The sequence below is a fragment of the Pseudophryne corroboree genome, chromosome 1 (assembly GCF_028390025.1).
Source record: "Pseudophryne corroboree isolate aPseCor3 chromosome 1, aPseCor3.hap2, whole genome shotgun sequence".
Taxonomy (NCBI): Eukaryota; Metazoa; Chordata; class Amphibia; order Anura; family Myobatrachidae; genus Pseudophryne; species Pseudophryne corroboree.
The window spans coordinates 561,580,820-561,598,538 of NC_086444.1; the positions used below are offsets into that span (position 1 = coordinate 561,580,820).

The 17,719-nt window shown below is 45.9% G+C and overlaps 1 protein-coding gene across 8 annotated transcripts in view; it reads left to right on the top strand.

The window, feature by feature from the left end:
• HACD4 (3-hydroxyacyl-CoA dehydratase 4) overlaps positions 1–11,777 on the top strand; it is a 78,371-nt gene extending 66,594 nt beyond the window's left edge. For 5 of the 8 annotated variants that reach the window (XM_063914156.1, XM_063914157.1, XM_063914159.1 and 2 more), the window contains exons 6-8: positions 8,036–8,167; positions 8,247–8,339; positions 9,246–11,777. In XM_063914156.1, the coding sequence (XP_063770226.1) occupies positions 8,036–8,167; positions 8,247–8,329 (215 nt within the window). In that variant the 3' untranslated portion in view covers positions 8,330–8,339; positions 9,246–11,777. The remainder of the gene's footprint in view (positions 1–8,035; positions 8,168–8,246; positions 8,340–9,245) is intronic. The other 3 variants (XM_063914155.1, XM_063914154.1, XM_063914153.1) reach the window with 3 other exon arrangements.
• The last annotated feature ends 5,942 nt before the right edge of the window (positions 11,778–17,719 follow it).

Sequence of the window (17,719 nt, forward strand, 5' to 3'; positions counted from 1 at the left end):
ATTTTAGTAGGTAAATTTTTTTTTTTAAATCACCATTCAGTGTTGAAAAAAACAAAACAGTTTGGTCATCACAAATCTTTTTACCGCAGCCTATAACACTGGATGAACAAACTGCTTCAATTTCTATTCAGATCACCTTCCAAAAGCAAAACAAAGTACCAATGATAAGCACATACAACCATCCTACCGACACCAAAAAGTTTCTCCTTTCCTTACACCAGAGATTTTGAACTCTCAGCACACTGAGGATGTTAAAATAATCACCATCAACTTTTTTTTTAGTACTGCCTGATGCATATTATGCCCCATTATAGTGCCCTCTATACACATTATGCCATATCGTTATGTCCCTTATACCACATTGTATTGCCCCAATACACACTATGCCACATCATTATGCCCCTTATACACTGTGCCACATTGTAGTGCCCTTGTTATTTAGTATGCCACATTTTAATACTCCTGGTACGTATTATGCCACATTGTAGCATCCCCTGAAACACATTATGCCACACTGTAGTGCCTGCTGATACACATTATACCTTATTGTAGTGCCCCTAGCACACATTATGCCCCATTATAGTGCCCCTAGTCCACAGTTTACCACACAGGCCACACTTGAAGTAACTAACTTAGCAAAGATATTGCAAGTGGGAAAAGCAGAAATCACTTTATCAAGGGATCTGCTGTATTAGTCCAATATGGAACCCTGATCCACACACAAAGCAGATGCGGAACTGCATGTCACAACAGTTCTGTAAGGCATCAGCCGGAATGCCAACATGTGGCACATATCTCAGCCGCTGACAGTGGTGTATGTGTGTGTGGAGAGCGGGTAGTACAGGATACGAGTTTAAAAGCTTGCCCAAGTGTGTGCATATTGGGTCAATGAAGTACAAGAAAACTGCACAAAAAATAGTAGTAATAACCAGTTTTTAATCCAGAGATAGCTTTCGTGTAAACTGCATGGAAGCTATACAATTGTTTAAGTGAACACCCCATTTCTTGCACATGAATGTACGGGATTAGCCATGTTCAGCAGCTACTACCGTGCTATGTGCCAGGTGCACTGCAGTGTAATGCTGGGTACACATTAGAACACAATGTTACCATCTGTCATATTAGGACGACAAATCGTGAAAATAATATAATATGTATGCAGAATTGTGTATTCCTGCAGACGACATATAAGATTGTTGTATGCAGCTGTGCATATTTATGAAGGACAGAACAAGAGATACCAGAGTATTTTATTATATGCTTGGAGTGGCGCTTTATTTGGAGGTATGTAACTGAGCAAATTAACTTGTTTTGGGAGTACAAGACCCCAGACCCGATGGCTATATACGTGTGTGTATATATATATATATATATATATATATATATACACACACACACACACACACATACATACTAGCTATATACGTATATATATATATATATATATATAGATTTCTCAATGGGCAGCACTCACAATGCAATGTAGGTAAAGATCCCGTTGCCTTCCTGGATACCCCTGCGCTGAGGTTCAATATACATATATTCTGAGGCAGCACTTGGTAAAATAAACGTAGACCAGACTACTGATGCACAAGCAGTAGTCTGGTCTACATTTATTTTGCAGAGTGCAGCCTCTGAATATATATATATATATATATTTATTTTACACACACACACACACACACACACACACACACACACACACACACACACAGTATCCATTTACAGCTTGGCCCGTGATGTGAAACTGCTGCGGCATAGCGTATGGTAGCCTGCTACCCATACAGTACAGCTGAAGGAGCTGGCGGAGGTAGCTGTGAGCGATACCCATAACTACACAGGGAGCAGGCAAAGATAAATTTGTGGGCATGGCAGGAAGCTATGCTACCGTTACCCATACGTTTGCTTGTGGTAGTTGGTAGTGGCCAGCCTCCTGCAGCCAGTCACAGATGAGCACAGTGCGGCTGCAGACAGCCCTGTACTACTAAAAATAAGATTTTACACTTACCAGTAAATCTATTTCTCGTAGTCCGTAGAGGATGCTGGGACTCCGTAAGGACCATGGGGAATAGACGGGCTCCGCAGGAGACATGGGCACTTTAAGAAAGACTTTAGACTCTGGGTGTGCCCTGGCTCCTCCCTCTATGCCCCTCCTCCAGACCTCAGTTAGAGAAACTGTGCCCAGAGGAGATGGACAGTACGAGGAAAGAATTTTTGTTAATCCAAGGGCAAGATTCATACCAGGCACACCAATCACACTGTATAACTTGTGATAAACTACCCAGTTAACAGTATGAACAAACAACATAGTCTCGGTCCAAACCGATGAACTATAATATAACCCTTATGTAAGCAATAACTATATACAAGTCTTGCAGAAGAAGTCCGCACTTGGGACGGGCGCCCAGCATCCTCTACGGACTACGAGAAATAGATTTACCGGTAAGTGTAAAATCTTATTTTCTCTAACGTCCTAGAGGATGCTGGGACTCTGTAAGGACCAGGGGATTATACCAAAGCTCCCAAAAGGGCGGGAGAGTGCGCATGACTCTGCAGCACCGATTGAGCAAACAGGAGGTCCTCCTCAGCCAGGGTATCAAACTTATAGAACTTTGCAAAAGTGTTTGACCCCGACCAAGTAGCAGCTCGGCACAGCTGTAGTGCCGAGACCCCTCGGGCAGCCGCCCAAGACGAGCCCACCTTCCTAGTGGAATGGGCCTTAACCGATTTCGGTAACGGCAATCCTGCCGTAGAATGCGCCTGCTGAATCGTGTCACAGATCCAGCGAGCAATAGTCTGCTTTGAAGCAGGGCCGCCAACCTTGTTGGCTGCATACAGGACAAACAGTGCTTCTGTTTTTCTGATCCTAGCCGTTCTGGCCACGTAAATTTTCAAAGCCCTGACCACATCAAGGGACTCGGAATCCTCCAAGTCACGTGTAGCCACAGGCACGACAATAGGTTGGTTCATATGAAAGGATGAGACCACCTTAGGTAGGAATTGAGGACGGGTCCGCAACTCCGCTCTATCCATATGGAAAACCAGATAGGGACTTTTATGTGATAAAGCCGCCAATTCCGAAACTCGCCTAGCCGAAGCCAAGGCTAACAACATGACCACCTTCCAAGTGAGATATTTCAACTCCACTGTTTTAAGTGGTTCAAACCAATGTGACTTAAGGAAACTTAACACCACGTTAAGGTCCCAAGGCGCCACCGGAGGTACAAAAGGAGGCTGAATATGCAGTACTCCCTTCACAAAAGTCTGTACTTCAGGTAAAGAGGATTCTTTTTGAAAGAAAATGGATAAGGCCGAAATCTGAACTTTAATGGAGCCTAATTTTAGGCCCAAATTCACTCCAGTTTGTAGGAAGTGAAGAAAACGGCCTAGCTGGAATTCTTCCGTAGGAGCATTCCTGGCCTCACACCAAGAAACATATTTTCGCCATATTAGGTGATAATGTTTAGACGTCACGTCCTTCCTAGCCTTTATTAGCGTAGAAATTACTTCATCCGGAATTGCAGATCCGGATACCAGGTCCTTCGTGGCCAATCTGGAACAATGAGAATTGTTCTCACTCCTCTTCTTATTATCCTCAACACCTTGGGTATGAGAGGAAGAGGAGGAAACACATACCGACTGGAACACCCACGGTGTCACTAGGGTGTCCACAGCTACCGCCTGAGGGTCTCTTGACCTGGCGCAATACCTTTGTAGCTTTTTGTTGAGACGTGATGCCATCATGTCTATTTGGGGTAGTCCCCACCGACTTGCAATGTGCGCGAAGACTTCCTGATGAAGTCCCCACTCTCCCGGATGCAGCTCGTGTCTGCTGAGGAAGTCTGCTTCCCAGTTGTCCACTCCCGGAATGAACACTGCTGACAGAGCGCTTACATGATTCTCCACCCAGCGAAGAATTCTGGTGGCTTCCGCCATTGCTTCCGCCACTCTGCTCCTTGTGCCGCCTTGGTGGTTTACATGAGCTACTACGGTGATGTTGTCTGACTGGATCAGAACTGGTCGATTGCGAAGTAAGATCTCCGCTTGACGTAGGGCGTTGCATATGGCCCTTAGTTCCAGGATGTTGATGTGAAGACAAGTCTCTTGACTTGACCAAAGTCCTTGGAAATTTCTTCCCTGTGTGACTGCTCCCCAACCTCGGAGGCTCGCGTCCGTGGTCACCAGGATCCAGTCCTGAATGCCGAACCTGCGGCCTTCCAGGAGGTGAGCACTGTGCAGCCACCACAGGAGAGATATCCTGGCTCTGGGAGACAGGGTGATCCTTTGATGCATTTGTAAATGAGACCCGGACCATTTGTCCAGTAGGTCCCATTGAAAAGTCCTCGCATAGAACCTGCCGAAGGGGATGGCCTCGTACGAAGCCACCATCTTCCCCAGGACACGGGTGCAGTGAAGCACTGAAACCTTTTTTGGCTTTAATAGGTTCCTGACCAGAGCTATGAGCTCCTGAGCCTTTTCCATCGGAAGAAAAACCTTTTTCTGTTCTGTGTCCAGAATCAGGCCCAAAAAGGTCAGACGCGTTGTAGGAACCAGCTGGGACTTCGGAATATTGAGAATCCAGCCGTGCTGTTGCAACGTCCTCACTGACAGTGACACGCTGTCCAGTAACTTCTCTCGAGATCTCGCCTTTATGAGGAGATCGTCCAAGTATGGGATAATTGTGACACCCTGCTTGCGCAGGAGCACCATCATTTCCGCCATTACCTTGGTGAAAATTCTCGGGGCCGTGGAAAGCCCAAACGGCAACGTCTGAAATTGGTAATGACAGTCCTGTACCGCAAATCTCAGGAACACCTGGTGAGGAAGAAAAATCGGAACATGAAGGTAAGCATCCTTTATGTCCAGGGAAACCATCCAATCCCCCCCTCCAGGCTGGCGATGACCGCTCTGAGCGATTCCATCTTGAACTTTTTCAAGTACAGGTTCAGGGATTTCAGATTCAAAATGGGTCTGACCGAACCGTCCGGTTTCGGAACCACAAACAGGGTTGAGTAATACCCCTTTCCTTGCTGGAGAAGAGGAACCTTGTCTATCACCTGTTGCAGGTACAATTTTTGAATTGCAGTTAACACTAACTCCGTTTCTGACGGAGAAGCTGGCAGAGCCGATTTGAAAAATCGTCGAGGAGGCATCTCTTCGAATTCCAGCCTGTATCCCTGAGAAACAATCTCTATTGCCGAGGGATCCACCTGTGAGTGAACCCAGACGTGGCTGAAAAATCGAAGATGTGCCCCCACTTGATCTGGCCCCCCCAGGGAAGCCCCAGCGTCATGCGGTGGATTTTGCAGACGTAGGGGGGGGGGACTTCTGCTCCTGGGAACTAGCTGTGTGCAGCTTTTTCCCCTTGCCTTTACCTCTGGCAAGAAAGGACGATCCCCGTACCATTTTGCTTTTATTTGAACGAAAAGACTGCATTTGGTAATGAGGTGCCTTCTTAGTATGTTTTGGGGAAACATAAGGTAAAAAATTTGATTTACCAGCCGTAGCAGTAGAGACAAGGTCCGAGAGGCCTTCTCCAAACAACTCTTCCCCCTTGTAAGGCAACGACTCCATATGCCGCTTTGAGTCGGCATCCCCCGTCCACTGTCGGGTCCACATGAGTCGCCTAGCAGAAATAGACATAGCATTTATTCTGGAGCTTAGTAAACAAATGTCTCTTTGAGCATCCCTCATATATAACGCAGCATCCTTGATATGCTCTAGGGTCATTAGAATGGTATCCTTATCTAGGGTCTCAATCTCCGTAGACAAGGAATCTGTCCATGCTGCGACAGCACTACAAACCCAGGCCGATGCCATAGCCGGCCTAACAATAGTACCAGAATGTGTGTAAATGTACTTCATGGTAACTTCATGCTTACGATCCGCAGGATCCTTGAGGGTAGCAGTATCCTGGGAAGGCAGTGCCACCTTCTTGGATAAGCGTGTCAACGCCTTGTCTACTTTAGGCGAAGATTCCCATCGTATCCTGTCCTTTTGTGGGAAGGGATACGCCATTAGAATCCTTTTGGGAACTTGTAGTCTCCTGTATGGAGATTCCCAAGCCTTTTCGCACAATTCGCTTAGCTCAAATGAGGATGGAAAGGTGATCTCAGGCTTTTTCTCTTTATACATGTATACCCTCGTGTCAGGGACAGGGGGTTCCTCAGTAATATGTAACGAATACCTTTAGCCACTTTTGGCTGTAATTTTGCATCCTCATAGTCGACACTGGAATCTGAATCCGTGTCGGTATCTGTGTCAGTGATCTGGGATAATGTGTGTTTCTGAGACCCAGAAGGTCCCGGTGCCACTGGGACAGGCATGGTCTGACTACCTGACTGATCCCTAGCCTCAGTCTTGTCTAATCTCTTATGCAATAAATTTACATTAGCATTCAAGACATTCCACATATCCATCCAGTCCGGTGTCGGCGTTGCCGACGGCGACCTGGCAATCATGCACTCCCCCTCCTCCGTAGTCGAGCCTTCGTCGTCAAACATGTCGACACACGCGTACCGACACACTCCACACACACAGGGAAGCTCTTTTCTGAAGACAGGTTCCCCTTTAGGCCCTTTGGAGAGACAGAGAGAAAGTATGCCAGCACACACCCCAGCGCTATATGCCCCCGGAGAAAAACACAGAATGTTTACCCAGTAGCGCTGCTGTAATGTATAATCGCCAATTATGTGCCCCCCCTCTACTTTAAAACCCTCTTTCACCGTGTGTCAAGCAGGGGAGAGTCCGGGGAGCTTCCTCTCAGCGGTGCTGTGGAGAGAAAATGGCGCTGGTGAGTGCAGAGGGAGAAGCCCCGCCCCCTCGGCGGCGGGCTTCTGTCCCGCTCAAACTTAATAAAATATGGCGGGGGCTCTTTTATATACATGTACAGTGCCCACCTGTACATGTATATAGTCATTTGCCATAGGAGAGGTATTCTATTGCTGCCCAGGGCGCCCCCCCTGCGTCCTGCACCCTTACAGTGACCGGAGTATGTGAGGTGTATGGGAGCAATGACGCAGAGCTGCAGTGCTGTGCGTTACCTCAGTGAAGCACCCGAGGGCTTCTGCCGCCTCAGTAGTCTTCTTTCTTCGTTTCTTCCGGCTCTGTGAGAACGGCGGCGCGGCTCTGGGATGAACGCCCAGGACGAACCTGTGTTCCACTCCCTCTGGAGCTAATGGTGTCCAGTAGCCGAGAAGCAGAGCCTATCATTTAAGTAGGTCTGCTCCTCTCTCCTCAGTCCCTTGATGCAGGGAGTCTGTTGCCAGCAGAGCTCCCTGAAAAAGAGAACAAAACCTAACAAAATGCTTTCTTAGCAGGAAACTCAGGAGAGCTCCCTGCAGTGCACCCATCTTCCTCTGGGCACAGTCTAAAACTGAGGTCTGGAGGAGGGGCATAGAGGGAGGAGCCAGTGCACACCCAGAGTCTAAAGTCTTTCTTAAAGTGCCCATGTCTCCTGCGGAGCCCGTCTATTCCCCATGGTCCTTACGGAGTCCCAGCATCCTCTAGGACGTTAGAGAAAGTGTACTGGCATGGGGGGCAGATGGCACTCTGCTCCCCAGGCCAGCCCGCCACTGCATACAAGTCACACATAGATTGTTGGTTAAATCCTGTTACTGGATTTTTGTGTCCTGTACTCTTTACTCTGTATGGTTTTGTATGAAGCTTTGCAATAAAATCTATTTAAAAAAACAAAAAACAGAACAAGTACATAAAAGTGCAAATTTAACACAGAGGTAGAGAGTACACTACACTGTTCCTATATTCTGGCTTCAAGCAGTTCCGGAATACTCTACCCTGGTGGCACTGATCAAAGTCAGTTGTTCGGAGCTCGACACCATGGAGAAGTGTAAATTAATGCATCAGTTAGTTATTCTGGAAATCAAGCATCTGGAACATGGAACACATGATTTGGCCACTTTTATGGGGAAAGAAGTTAATGGATGTAAATAAGTTTTTACTAGAATATTTAGGACTTTCTATATATTTTCTTGTGTTTAAGTAATATGACAATTTTCTTTTTTTTTTTTTGCAGTATATACAGTCTATGAATCACTTCCATATTTTGAAACTCTTGGCACATTTTGCTACAAGATGGCACTGCCAATTGCTGTGTCAATTCACTTTCCATACATTCTAAAAGTATATGAGGTCTTTCTACCTGCAGGTAAAGTGCTATTGAGAAATTATATACTCTGGAATGCTCTGCGTAGCCATTTAGCTAACACTATCATATCATCACTTAGGGATGCTGTACACATGCAGCCATTTACTTTCAGAAAGGAAATGTTATCTCAAACAAAGACATGCAAAGTTAAAAGTGAAGTAATAATCACAAGGTAAGAAAAATAAAGTATTTGAATAACATTTTACAGGTTAATTTAATGTTTGTTCACATCACGCTTACATTGGTAATGTGCCTTATATACTGTTCCTTCTCTCTGTATTGTTGACATCTGTATACAGATGATAGAGGGGACAGATTCAGCAACATTCTAGTAATTTTAAATGATGACCTGTAATATAATATAAATAGGGGAAAGATATGAACGATTATAAATCTGTACTAGTCACAGTGCCGTGTTTAGGACCGGGCCAGCCCGCGGATTCTGTGTGCAGTATTCTATGAGGTCTAGCCAGCCGCACAGAATACTGTGAAAAAGACCCTCCCAAAATGGCCACCACCTGAGAGAAGACAGTTTTGATGGATACTAGAGGAGGTGGCGATCATTTTGGGAGGGACATTTTGACAAAGCCCAGAGGGAGGACACAGCAGGCAACGGCACAGCAGTGCCAGGAATGTGGCTGTGGCAGCAGCGGAGGGAGCAGGCTAGCAGCACCATACAACCCCTGACAATGAGCAGGACCAGGTACAGTGCCAATTTTAAAGGGCATTGCGAATATTTCTAAATGAAGTATGGTGCAATGGGCATAACTGTGTGGGGCATACTTTAGTGCAAGGATTACAATTTGGGTCATAATATGGTGCTAGTGGATTTACTGTTTGGGGCATAATATGGTTAAAGCAGTATTTTTCCTGCAAGACCATGCCCATTTTAGCAAGACCACGCTACCCTTTCCCTGGGGCACGCACATTTTTTTGTTCGCACTGGAAGTCAAATTGTCTAGAAACATCCCCGCCTAGGCAAATACTTATTTATTTCAAAATCTTCAGGATAGCACCTCAAACGTAATGCACAATGCAGTTAATACATTTGCTAAAGAAATACATATTCTGTGTATAGGTTACTTCCTGACATGAAGATCTGAAGTTCATTCTCTGCCTACAACAGCAGGATCTGCCTTGCATGCTGCCACGCAAATCTCTTATACTGACTGAACCTAAAATACTGACTGAAACTAACTCTAAAGTTAAGACTCAAACACAAAAGTATCGGCTATGAAAGCAGAGATGGAGTAGGGTTTCTGGGAGCAGGTGGTTGTCAGATGATCTGTCAAACGTGTCTCCTCCACTGCAATGTGCTTGCATATTGCTGGTATTAAGAAGAATGGGCCAACTAGGTGCAACGTAGTGCATAGTCTTCTTCCTGTTCTATCTGTAATGCCTACAGTTAATACAATTAAATTGGGGTATATAGTTTGAAATTGCAATTAGAACTGCATTGTATTATAAAAGTATTATCAGAATGACATTTATTTAATTGAAAAAAAAAAGAAAAAAAGTCACATCATATCTTACATAAACACCGAAAAATAGTATCTTTTTTTTAGACCTTTAAATAGTGTTTTTTTCCGTTGATCATAAACAAAGTGTAGTTTTCTAAGCATTCTTATTTTCTTCTAAGTGTGCATTTACTACGGTATAAAACTGTAGTCTTACTGGGAAGCTGTGCCCCTGCTTAGCAGAACACAGTAAATTGTGTATTCACAACTAACAAATATGAAAAGTCTGATGAGAGGACACATTATTACATTCTGCTGTATGTCATGACTGGCACAGCAAGCGAATTTCCTATTGAACAGTGGTGTGGCTAGCAGGTAAGAGAGCAGCTCAGAAACACTAACGCTGTATGCCCACATCCGAATAGGTATATATAGGCACATGTCTACTCTACAGAGAGCAAGAAATGCCATGTCATAGTTTTGGAAAGTAGGCCTGATTCATATTTCTAAGTAAAGCAAAAAAGCAAGCAACGGGACAAAACCATGTTGGGCTCTGGGATTCGGGTGGGGTGTGTTCAAACTATAATCTACAGATGTGTCCAGATATGTTGTTGCTTTGTACATGTACAGCAGCGTTTCATAGCGTATGCATCCCGGTATGTTGCGATTATTCGCAGCCGCAAGCTCCTCTATTGGAAATAATGGATAGCGGGAGCTTGCATATGCGCGCTACTCATAGCCAGATTAAGGGGGGGATGCAGGGTATACTGTACCCCGGGCCCCCCTTTATCATGGGGCCCCCCAGCCAGAGCACACTGACATCACTAGCTTTCCCTCTTAAGCAGCAGCAGAGCCAGCAGCCAGAATGCGAGCAGAACAGTATGCAGTGCAGGTAGAGACACAGGAATATGATGTTTCATGAGCTACCAACGGAGCTTTCTGACCAGAGGAGAGATAGAAGGGTGGAGAGAGCTGTAAGTGACACAGGAGGGATCCCAGCTTCTCCTCCCTGCCTGGGTGTCTGGGTCCTGTGTAAACTGTTATGCAACTAAACCATTTGGGTCTAGAGATAGAGACACACACAAGGAGTCATCCTAAATTCTGTCCCAGTGTGTAAGTAGTACATAGGCTGCTGCTATTCTTGCATGTGACAAGATAAATGTATTTATTTTTCTATGTGTATTTTAAGGTTAAGTTGTCTTTGTTCCACTACAAGAAAAGTTTATAAAATAGTTGTCTTTCAATTAGATGGAGCTATAAACAGTACCCAGGCATTATTAAACAATTAGTTAAATCTAATATACACCATTGGTTTAAATTTAATACACACAATCTATACCTCCCACCGTGACCCATTCCAGGAGGGACAAAATGCTCTCTGCATGGACTTCCCTCTTAATTTATGATTGCAATCACCTGTGTTGAAGTACCTTTCTTCTCAATTAAATAGTTCAACACAGGTGGCACCAATCATATGTTAAGTGGGAAGTCCAGGTAGAGAGCATTTTGTCCCTCCTGGAATGGGACATGTTAGGAGGTATGCACAATTTAATCTACATCCCGCACCTTCCATCGGGTCCCCCTGTCTTTAGTGCCCCGGGCATCCCCAATGCTTAATCCAGCCCTGGCGCTACTCGCTATACACACCGCAATTTAACAATGTAACCGGACACATCAATAAAGTGCAGAATAAAAATAAAGCTGGCTAACATTTGCGGAGTGCATGCAAAAGTAGTTCTGTTCCAGACACAAAGTTACATGTTTTTTTGCTTTGCTTACAAACATGAATCAGGCCCAATATGTGAAATATGTAAGGAAAAAAAAAAAAGCACAAATGTACTCGTTATACAACAAATTTTAAGCTCTGGTAAACAAGACAGATTTTAGCATTGTTCCTGCATTATCAGCAGTTATCAACATGAAGAATAAGTTATCAGAAGTTTCATTACTCTTATCTGTGGATGATCTCTATTGTACAGCAGAGTACCTACTGTACATGCAGGACTGCAGTCTGCTGGAGACCTGACAACAATGAACTATCCCTTGTGTTTACAATTGTGCACTGGGATAAGTTTTCAAGTCTATGTCCATTGGAAAATTTATTTGCTTGTATTCTGTACATGACTATAATAAAAGCAAAACTGTTCACTGTACATCTTAAAGTCTATTTAACTGTCTAAATGTGGATTCAGATGTTTATGCTTAGCTTAGATATGTCAATGTGCTGACGTTATGTACAGTTCGGGGTTGATTCTGAGTCGCATGCTAAGTGGCTGTAATTGGGGCAGCTAAGCCAGATCTACCACCTTATGCTAATGCATGGGTCCGTGCATCTACAAGCGAGAAACCATGCTGCCCATTGATTTTACACCAGCCGCTGTAACCATCATTAGCATGGGCACTTGCACCAGCCCCATGCTATGTACAAGAGATGGGATGTAGTCATGCTACCGCCGCTCACTATACCGATGCCGGGATCCCGAGCACTTGAAAGCCCGATAGCATGCCAACTAACAGGGACTTATTGGCTTGCTGTGCTCGCAACAGGTTCTATTCCCACTTTATGAGTGTCGTGGACATACACGAGTGGGAATAGAACCTGTTGCGAGCGCAGCAAGTCACAGAGCCCACTGTGTGCCCGCAAGGGGCTTCGTTGCGCTCGCCCCCCCACCGGTAATCTAAAGCACGGGATCCTTACGTCGATATGGTGACCGGCGGGATCCCAAATGCCGGTTACCTGTACCCAACCCCAAGAGATACATCAGACACAGGCTTCCCTTTCTCTGTACGCACAACTCAGAATCACACAGAGCTTTAGATACTGGCCCTTTACACTCCGACGGCAGTTATGTGATTGCACTGTAGCTCCCCAGTTCCCACCCCAACACCCCCAATTTCAGAGACAGCGCAAACATGTGCAAAACCTGCCATTTGCATACAGTATGTGCATAGAGATCCATCCGATTCAGAATCACCTTCTCTCTCTCTCTCTTATTATACACGTCTGTTAAATCTTCCCTTCTTTATAGCTTAGAGATAATTAAAACCCTTATTATAACATGTGGATGTCAGTCCCTGCTATCATGTGTACTAGAAGCTGGGCTTCAAGCCAGCTCCCCCATGCAGGGTATAAGCAGAAAGGTTCATAAAATAACTCAACTGCCGCTCACATTACACAGGAGCCATAGAGAGATGGCAGTGTTTCCTTTTTCCCTGTAATCATCCCTGCATGGCAGATACATTTTATCTAAAGGGGGGTACACACTAGAGATGTGCACTTGAAATTTTTCGGGTTTTGTGTTTTGGTTTTGTGTTCGGTTCCGCGGCCGTGTTTTGGGTTCGACCGCGTTTTGGCAAAACCTCACCGAATTTTTTTTGTCGGATTCGGGTGTGTTTTGGATTCGGGTGTTTTTTTCAAAAAACACTAAAAAACAGCTTAAATCATAGAATTTGGGGGTCATTTTGATCCCAAAGTATTATTAACCTCAAAAACCATAATTTCCACTCATTTTCAGTCTATTCTGAACACCTCACACCTCACAATATTATTTTTAGTCCTAAAATTTGCACCGAGGTCGCTGGATGACTAAGCTAAGCGACCCTAGTGGCCGACACAAACAACTGTCCCATCTAGGAGTGGCACTGCAGTGTCACGCAGGATGGCCCTTCCAAAAAACACTCCCCAAACAGCACATGACGCAAAGAAAAAAAGAGGCGCAATGAGGTAGCTGTGTGAGTAAGCTAAGCGACCCTAGTGGCCGACACAAACACCTGGCCCATCTAGGAGTGGCACTGCAGTGTCACGCAGGATGGCCCTTCCAAAAAACACTCCCCAAACAGCAAATGACGCAAAGAAAAAAAGAGGCGCAATGAGGTAGCTGTGTGAGTAAGATAAGCGACCCTAGTGGCCGACACAAACACCTGGCCCATCTAGGAGTGGCACTGCAGTGTCACGCAGGATGGCCCTTCAAAAAAATACTCCCCAAACAGCACATGACGCAAAGAAAAATGAAAGAAAAAAGAGGTGCAAGATGGAATTGTCCTTGGGCCCTCCCACCCACCCTTATTTTGTATAAACAGGACATGTACACTTTAACCAACCCATCATTTCAGTGACAGGGTCTGCCTCAGCCGTTCCTTGCCACTCCGTGTGGTAAATGGCATATTGGCAAGTTTACGCTTCTCCTCCGACAATTTTATTTTAGATGTTTGAGTCCTTTTTTTACTGATATTTGGTGTTTTGGATTTTACATGCTCTGTACTATGCCATTGGGCATCGGCCTTGGCAGACGACGTTGCTGGCATTTCATCGTCTCGGCCATGACTAGTGGCAGCAGCTTCAGCACGAGGTGGAAGTCGATCTTGATCTTTCCCTATTTTTGGAACCTCAACATTTTTGTTCTCCATATTTTAATAGGCACAACTAAAAGGCACCTCAGGTAAACAATGGAGATGGATGGATACTAGTATACTTATGGATGACGAGCGACTGCCAACACAGAGGTAGCTACAGCCGTGGACTACCGTACTGTGTCTGCTGCTAATATAGACTGGATGATAATGAGATAAAATTAAAAATAAGATTTTACTTACCGATAAATCTATTTCTCGTAGTCCGTAGTGGATGCTGGGGACTCCGTCAGGACCATGGGGAATAGCGGCTCCGCAGGAGACAGGGCACAAAAGTAAAAGCTTTAGGATCAGGTGGTGTGCACTGGCTCCTCCCCCTATGACCCTCCTCCAAGCCTCAGTTAGGATACTGTGCCCGGACGAGCGTACACAATAAGGAAGGATTTTGAATCCCGGGTAAGACTCATACCAGCCACACCAATCACACTGTACAACCTGTGATCTGAACCCAGTTAACAGCATGATAACAGCGGAGCCTCTGAAAAGATGGCTCACAACAATAATAACCCGATTTTTGTAACAATAACTATGTACAAGTATTGCAGACAATCCGCACTTGGGATGGGCGCCCAGCATCCACTACGGACTACGAGAAATAGATTTATCGGTAAGTAAAATCTTATTTTCTCTGACGTCCTAGTGGATGCTGGGGACTCCGTCAGGACCATGGGGATTATACCAAAGCTCCCAAACGGGCGGTAGAGTGCGGATGACTCTGCAGCACCGAATGAGAGAACTCCAGGTCCTCTTTAGCCAGGGTATCAAATTTGTAGAATTTTACAAACGTGTTCTCCCCCGACCACGTAGCTGCTCGGCAGAGTTGTAATGCCGAGACCCCTCGGGCAGCCGCCCAGGATGAGCCCACCTTCCTTGTGGAATGGGCCTTGACAGATTTAGGCTGTGGCAGGCCTGCCACAGAATGTGCAAGTTGAAATGTGCTACAAATCCAACGAGCAATCGTCTGCTTAGAAGCAAGAGCACCCAGTTTGTTGGGTGCATACAGGATAACAGCGAGTCAGTTTTCCTGACTCCAGCCGTCCTGGAAACCTATATTTTCAGGGCCCTGACAACATCTAGCAACTTGGAGTCCTCCAAGTCCCTAGTAGCCGCAGGTACCACAATAAGCTGGTTCAGGTGAAACGCTGACACCACCTTAGGAAGAAACTGGGGACGAGTCCGCAGCTCTGCCCTGTCCGAATGGACAATCAGATATGGCTTTTGTGAGACAAAGCCGCCAATTCTGACACTCGCCTGGCCGAGGCCAGGGCCAACAGCATGGTCACTTTTCATGTGAGATATTTCAAATCCACAGATTTGAGCGGTTTAAAATGTGATTTGAGGAATCCCAGAACTACGTTGAGATCCCACAGTGCCACTGGAGGCACAAAAAGGGGGTTGTATATGCAATACTCCCTTGACAAACTTCTGGACTTCAGGAACTGAAGCCAATTCTTTCTGGAAGAAAATTGACAGGGCCGAAATTTGAACCTTAATGGACCCCAATTTGAGGCCCATAGACACTCCTGTTTTCAGGAAATGCAGGAATCGACCGAGTTGAAATTTCTTCGTGGGGCCTTCCTGGCCTCACACCACGCAACATATTTTCGCCACATGTGGTGATAATGTTTTGCGGTCACCTCCTTCCTGGCTTTGACCAGGGTAGGAATGACCTCTTCCGGAATGCCTTTTTCCCTTAGGATCTGGCGTTCAACCTCCATGCCGTCAAACGCAGCCGCGGAAAGTCTTGGAACAGACCTGGTACTTGCTGAAGCAAGTCCCTTCTTAGCGGCAGAGGCCATGAGTCCTCTGTGAGCATTTCTTGAAGTTCCGGGTGCCACGTCCTTCTTGGCCAATCCGGAGCCACGAGTATAGTTCTTACTCCTCTACGTCTTATAATTCTCAGTACCTTGGTTATGAGAAGCAGAGGAGGGAACACATACACCGACTGGTACACCCACGGTGTTACCAGAACGTCCACAGATATTGCTTGAGGGTCTCTTGACCTGGCGCAATACCTGTCCAGTTTTTTGTTCAGGCGGGACGCCATCATGTCCACCTTTGGTCTTTCCCAACGGTTCACAATCATGTGGAATACTTCCCGATGAAGTCCCCACTCTCCCGGGTGGAGGTCGTGCCTGCTGAGGAAGTCTGCTTCCCAGTTGTCCACTCCCGGAATGAACACTGCTGACAGTGCTATCACATGATTTTTCGCCCAGCGAAGAATCCTTGCAGTTTCTGCCATTGCCCTCCTGCTTCTTGTGCCGCCCTGTCTGTTTACGTGGGCGACTGCCGTGATGTTGTCCCACTGGATCAATACCGGCTGACCTTGAAGCAGAGGTCTTGCTAAGCTTAGAACATTGTAAATTGCCCTTAGCTCCAGTATATTTATGTGGAGAGAAGTCTCCAGACTTGATCACACTCCCTGGAAATGTTTTCCCTGTGTGACTGCTCCCCAGCCTCTCAGGCTGGCATCCGTGGTCACCAGGACCCAGTCCTGAATGCCGAATCTGCGGCCCTTTAGTAGATGAGCACTCTGCAGCCACCGCAGAAGAAACACCCTTGTCCTTGGAGACAGGGTTATCCGCTGATGCATCTGAAGATGCGATCCGGACCATTTTTCCAGCAGATCCCACTGAAAAGTTCTTGCGTGAAATCTACCGAATGGAATCGCTTCGTAAGAAGCCACCATTTTTTCCCAGGACCCTTGTGCAATAATGCACTGACACTTTTCCTGATTTTAGGAGGTTCCTGACTAGCTCGGATAACTCCCTGGCTTTCTTCTCCGGGAGAAACACCTTTTTCTGGATTGTGTCCAGAATCATCCCTAGGAACAGCAGACGTGTCGTCGGAAACAGCTGCGGTTTTGGAATATTTAGAATCCACCCGTGCTGTCGTAGAACTACTTGAGATAGTGCTACTCCGACCTCCAACTGTTCTTTGGACCTTGCCCCTATCAGGAGATCGTCCATTTTCTTTGAAGAAGAATCATCATTTCGGCCATTACCTTGGTAAGGACCCGGGGTGCCGTGGACAATCCAACCGGCAGCGTCTGAAACTGATAGTGACAGTTCTGTACCACGAACCTGAGGTACCCTTGGTGAGAAGGGCAAATTGGGACATGGAGGTAAGCATCCCTGATGTCCCGGGACACCATATAGTCCCCGTCTTCCTGGTTCGCTATCACTGCTCTGAGTGACTCCATCTTGATTTGAACCTTTGTATGTAAGTGTTCAACTATTTCAGATTTAGAATAGGTCTCACCGAGCCATCTGGCTTCAGTACCACAATATAGTGTGGAATAATACCCCTTTCCTTGTTGTAGGAGGGGTACTTTGATTATCACCTGCTGGGAATACAGCTTGTGAATTGTTTCCACTACTGCCTCCCTGTCGGAGGGAGACGTTGGTAAAGCAGACTTCAGGAACCTGCGAGGGGGAGACGTCTCGAATTTCCAATCTGTACCCCTGGGATACTACTTGTAGGATCCAGGGGTCCACTTGCGAGTGAGCCCACTGCGTGCTGAAACTCTTGCTTCTGGCAGATATGGACATCGCACTTAATCTTGATGCCAGAGTGCAAATATCCCTCTGTGCATCTCGCATATATAGAAATGCATCCTTTAAATGCTCTATAGTCAATAAAATACTGTCCCTGTCAAGGGTATCAATATTTTCAGTCAGGGAAT